The sequence below is a fragment of the Opisthorchis viverrini genome (genome assembly GCF_000715545.1).
Source record: "Opisthorchis viverrini unplaced genomic scaffold opera_v5_71, whole genome shotgun sequence".
In the NCBI taxonomy this organism is placed as follows: Eukaryota; Metazoa; Platyhelminthes; class Trematoda; order Opisthorchiida; family Opisthorchiidae; genus Opisthorchis; species Opisthorchis viverrini.
This window is the reverse complement of record NW_008751727.1, coordinates 938,200-944,011: the sequence shown is the minus strand read 5'-3', so window position 1 is coordinate 944,011 and position 5,812 is coordinate 938,200. Positions and strand designations below refer to the sequence as shown.

The 5,812-nt window shown below is 46.1% G+C and overlaps 1 protein-coding gene across 1 annotated transcript; it reads right to left on the bottom strand.

The window, feature by feature from the left end:
- Positions 1–515: 515 nt before the first annotated feature.
- T265_13491 (hypothetical protein) lies at positions 516–1,602 on the bottom strand (the record flags this gene model as incomplete). The annotated part of the gene is made up of 3 exons (XM_009169106.1): positions 516–913; positions 1,356–1,459; positions 1,556–1,602. The coding sequence occupies 3 exons, from the start codon at positions 1,596–1,598 to the stop codon at positions 680–682; spliced, it is 381 nt and encodes a 126-aa protein (XP_009167370.1).
- Between the last annotated feature and the right edge of the window lie 4,210 nt (positions 1,603–5,812).

Sequence of the window (5,812 nt, the reverse complement as noted above, 5' to 3'; positions counted from 1 at the left end):
TACATTACGATGCAATCCGTTAGGGCAGAATAGTGAGTGCCTTCAACAAGACAACTGCACTCCAAATCATGAAACAACGAGGCGAATTGTCAGCATTCCGCCTTGGACTCCCTGGAATTTTCGTTATGTTGAGCACAATCGCATCACTGTGTTTCCAATGTGAGTTTAGGCTAATTCAAATAGACACGGGGATCTCATTTCACGTGAAATTCAAAATCAGTTTAAATCAATTGAAACTTCTTGAGATGCAGTGCGCGAAGGCCCTTGCCTAGCTAAACCTTCAACCCATCGAACCAAACACAGTCGTATCTCATCAGGCCGCACCTCACTAAGGTCCATTAACACAAATCCTCACGCATTAGCCAAAATCAAACATGCGAGTCGTCCTGTGGTTGGAAACAACCGCTTCATCACTCGCTCTAAATTTTGCTGCCAATTTTTCGCAAATCCACTCGGTTTCGGGCTGCCTTCTTAGGACTTGGGCGCTGGAAAATCAAGAACACAATGTCTATGACACGATGACCAATTTATTTGAAAAAGAAAACAGTTGCATAGGACAGCTGAAAACGTCACTAAACTAACGTGGCTGGGGTGTGTTGGGGAAGCTAAGGCTACGTTCTAAGAACTGAACTCGCATGTGGACAGGATGACCAACAAAACAATGGTTCGCGTGTATTTGTCAAAATTTGGCTGAATAAAAGAGAGCAACGAAGGGAATGATGAGGGAGGAATAACTTGGCAGCAGTTTTCTTCCAACTCCGGGCAATGCGTTGCAGTTGGCAGTAGTACAGCAAGAGGTGACAACCGCACCGGCTTGAGTGGCTGCGTAAGCAGGGTTACAATTGGCAGCGTCCGCCACGCATGCGGCCGCAATTGTGCTTGGCGTTCTACTTCCAGTGAAGGTAATAATGAGCTAGATGGATGTCAGAAAGACGTGAGATTTATTATTCGTCCAATTGTTTGTGTGCACTCAACGGCTCTTTTGGACAATGGCATTGATGTAGGTAGCGTGGGGGAGGGGGGCTTGGTTTCTCCGGTCAGATTCTAATTGTTACTATGTTTACACAACCTAGGACTCAACATTCGCACCGGCCTTCTGCTTCCCGAACACCGCCCAAATGCTGGTAGTTCCAAGACTCACAAGCCTTCCACCGACTTTGACAAACACTCATCAGATGAGATATATTTATCAAGGCCCAATTCTGCGATTCGATTACTTAAGACCACAAAGACATTCCTGAGAAACACTCGATGTTTGCTCGTTTTATAGCCCAATTTCAAACAGTTGGAAATAATTAGACATCACAAAGTTGGTTATAAAATACAATGGTAAAAGCCGAGTAGCTGTGACCTACCGAACATGCAGCACAGTTATCTGCCGATACAACCGCTGTGGATCCCTGTGCAGCGATTGGGAGTTTGCAGTCCGCGCAAGTCAGGCAGGTTATGGCATCCGTGCCTAAAAAGAACGGGGATTCGCATTGCCGGTGGAATTACGCGGAAGTGTTAGATTGAACGGTGCAGCGTGCATATCACACATATTTTATGAGCTTACCAGTCAACAGGTAGGCAAGCAGCAAAATGGCTGGAAACATCATTGTGTTTTATTCTCCCAACGTAAAAAATACGATTCGGTTCGTCTGCTTATAAGCAATCCGTGGACTGGCATTGACCAACCAGATTTGAGCAGTGTGTGTGGAGCTCAAATGCACTGACCTCACTGGCTTCGACGAGGTGATGCACTTTGTGTGGTGACTGTGCGTGATTGGGGGATGCCGGCTGGTTTTGCCGGTGTTGCATCGATTTGTTGGCATATTCGAACGATAAAAACAGGAGGTCTGATTGAGGACACATCCCCAGACCTTTTGAGTCAGGGCTGTATGGTCACACGGTGCCAAGTTAACTGGCTCTGTATGCGAGAATAACTAAGTGTTATTCGCATCCTGTATAAAATCACCAAGGCTTAGTTTTCGTAATTATTGCGTCTCACTAATATCAGAAATTCGAAGCGCTTCAGAAATTCGGAATGAACATCTAATGTCCGGCTTAACGAGTCCTGTCGAGGGTGGGGACTTCCTGTTCAAATCAGCTTTTGAACATCTCTGTGATTTGGCCCCTGTTCACTGGCAGGACGCGTTGTATGGCCTTCCTTGAGCGGTGCTTTCTATTCAGATGGGTCCCTGTCGAACGGGATTCTGGTTTCACTATGATCAAAAATGGACGGCGCATTTGTACTTGCATTTGCTAAGGGCCGTTGGGATTCCATGTGGTACATTAGGCAATGAGATTCAAGCTGCACTATTCTCAACTACACAACATTGAACTGAGTGTATCTTGCCATTTGGCCGCAGTCGAACTGCCAGTGAGAATAGCAAACATTTACACTGAGCGCAGAAAATCCATCCGTGGAGCAGTCTCACCAGTTTCGGATGGAAAGACAATTAGCGGGACACCATTTTTACATGGAGGTTTCATATGTTGCATAAAGTCTGTGTATCGGTTGCATGTAGGTATTGGACAGATGGACGAAGTTCACAAAACCGCCCGTCATATGGTACTTCTTGACCCCCGGAAAGAGGCCTATTCTAGAAACACTCTGTGCAGTTTATTCGCCTGTGGTAACAGTGACACATTTTGCGATTACATCGATCCGTCCGCAGAGACGGAATGAATGCCCGTTTCCCCTATAGGGAACACTTCGTTTCTGCAGAGCCGGACTAACCATATTTAGTAGGCGAAGCTGGCAACCACATTTATTCACAATCGAAGAGTGAAGAAATAACGGGCTACGAACAAAATTCGAATATTCATATCAGGTGATGTTTATTCGTTAGAAACTAAGTAGTAGGAAACTCTTTGAAGTGTGCAACTCATAAGACGTTGACGGGGTTCTTTGGACTGAGCATCAACAGTTTGCCACAGTTGGGAATGAACAAACCCAACATGCTGTGAGTTTGAAATTAGTCTTCACTAGTTTACGACTTCTCGCGTGAATACTTGACCTGACCAAGTCCGTCTGGTATTGCATTCTCTCCACCTCTCCGAACGAACGCTGCCACCTTGTCAGTCGAGAATCGTTGTTTGAATTGAAATTAGTCTTCACTAGTTTACGACTTCTCGCGTGAATACTTGGCCTGACCAATTCCGTCTGGTATTGCATTCTCCTCACCTCTCCGAACGAACGCCGCCACCTTGTCAGTCGAGAATCGTCTTCTCAACCATCCTTCTTGTGACACTGACCGGAACTTCGTTCTTCCTGAGTTCCCATGCCGAGAACGATAATGATCAGAAGTCAAGCAAGGCGTAGCTAATCCCCGTTGCGCTAAGTGGTGCGCGGACCAAGTGATGCCTACTGTTCACTTTGACAGTAATATGATGATAGGAGCTCGTTTTTTGGACGATTCCGTTCTTCCTCCAGACGAAGCGCTAAGAGAGTCGGGTCCAATTATTACAGTCCGAAAGTTCGCAAACACGAATTCTCTGAACCCGAATGTTGATCACAGATACAGCTCCTAATACGATCGAAGTACTAACAGAGGTGTGTAGGAAGCAGGGTAACATGATCTCCCGGTGTCAGTACAAAAACACGTTGAACACATGCTGTGATAACCTGTGCATTTCCCGCACAAAACAGGAACAGGTGTGTCCAGAATTCATTCGAACAAATTCAAACGCCTCAACATTCTAAATGGTTTAGATGAGTGCGTGCACAAAACATTTGTAGTAGTACTTTCTCTCGGCAATTCGTTATGCGATATCTCGAAATCGAAATCGTTCGGCGGTAACACCCTTTTGGTGCCTAGCTGCCGTGCCACACGAAGGAAGCACGAAGGCTGGGGTACTGTCAGGTTGCCCCAGCCTAGACAGGGGAAGTCGAGAGGCAGAGGTCGGTTTCGAACCACGAACCTTCCGGTCAGTAAATTCGCGCTCTAACCACTTGGTCCATCTCGCGATACCCACCTTAAGGAGAATAGAACAGACAGCAGACCCAGTGTGGCCGTTTAGTTTTGCGAACAAAAGGTTTGGTAGCTGTTTCCGAGGATGCTGTAGCTGGACCTCCGTAAGTGTTTTCAGAATGGATAGTCCGAGTCAGTGGCCAACAGCCGACAATAAGTCGACACGGACACGCCTATCGACAGCTTACAAGCGCCCCATAAGGTCAACTACCTCTGTATCCAATCCTGGGTAGATAAAATACGTCAAGGCGAGTTTTGCTGCTCTGCTCAGCATGAGAGAGGGACACTTTTGATTCTTCTGATAGATTGAAACATGGTAATTTTAGATGGGAAAATTTCACAGCTGAATGTTTCATCACTTTGTGTTACCAGCGCACTCGTATTATGGATTGTGAAGCAAATAAGACATCATTCAGCATGACAAATTCCCACTATTTATACCCGGGTAAGTATAAGGAACCAGTTCTACACTGCACAAAGAATGTTCATTTCCTATTCAACGGAGCATTTCACGGTCAGACGGAACAGACATGGGGTCTCTACTTGTTCACTTACTTGTCTAGTAAATCTTCGCACCTAGATTTCGTCTTTTAAACGTAATCAAACCAGTGGAATTCCAGTTCGAGGAGTTAATAAATCACCTGGAAGTGAATCCAGTGTGACCAGTCAACAGTCGCCTTCACCATATGCCCCATGACCAGTGACCACCTGAAGAAAACGTTCCTCGTTAGTCAAGCTCTGTATGACTATCAGTTGGTCTGGTCCTATGGATACAAACACACTGGCCGAATGACGAGGCTACTGGCCGAAAGGGCACGTGAACATGCTTGTAAAAGTTGGCCAGCTCAAGCTCTGTATGACTATCAGTTGGTCTGATCCTATGGGTACAAACACATTGGCCGAATGACGTTTACTAGCCGAAAGGGCACGTGAACACGCTCGTAAACGTTGGCCAGTAGTTCAGTTGAAGTCCAATCACTCGATGCAGGACGTCGGATCAACGTAGCAGTGGCCCATAAACCTCCATCAAATCTACCTGGAACAACTGGGTGTAAGGCTTTAGGCCATGCCTAGCAGCCTCAACATGGCATTTCGAAAGGCACTGTACAGACACCGGCACTAAGATAAGTGGCCAATCACAGCTTAACCCCACCAGGCTGTCAAAGTCCTTGTGTGCTTGTACAAATACACTGACAAATCACTGTTTATTCTCAGCTTGATTGATCTCAATCCACTGTTTCGAATAAAGTTGTCCAAAGTATTTGTCCCACGTATACGTTGTAGATGGACAAAGAGGCATCGAACTGATTGCATTCGCTCATTCACACCGTGTAATTATCAGTCCGACCATCACGGTTTTCGAGACGAGCACTCACAAGGCAGAAATACGGTCAGCTCTAATCCTGCGCACTGATGTAAGTAGCATTAGCAGTCAGAGGTCACACTTGGGTGATAGAATAATCAGACTAACGCAGCACCCACCGCCAGGTGGGTCCTACTCAGGTCACGTTATTTTTTGCAAACCTACGTGAATATGAGGGATTTGATAACAGGTTTATAGCTTGAACGCTTGCTTCACAGAACCGGGTACTGGGGACTGAAATTTGCACTGTTAGTCAGCCACAAAAAAAGATGACGTCGCGCCAACTTAGACCGTGAAACTGGAACATTAGGGACATTCTCGACAGAGATGTACTAGGCACACACGGACTGCGTGCAGCTCTCGAGCGTCTGGGGATGCAGCGCCAATATCTTTACAACATTGTTCCCAGCATATCTTTTGTTCAGATCAAAAAGACTATGTGAGGCTGAAGACATATCCTACTGATATGGAACTCCACCGAATAGTCGAGGAT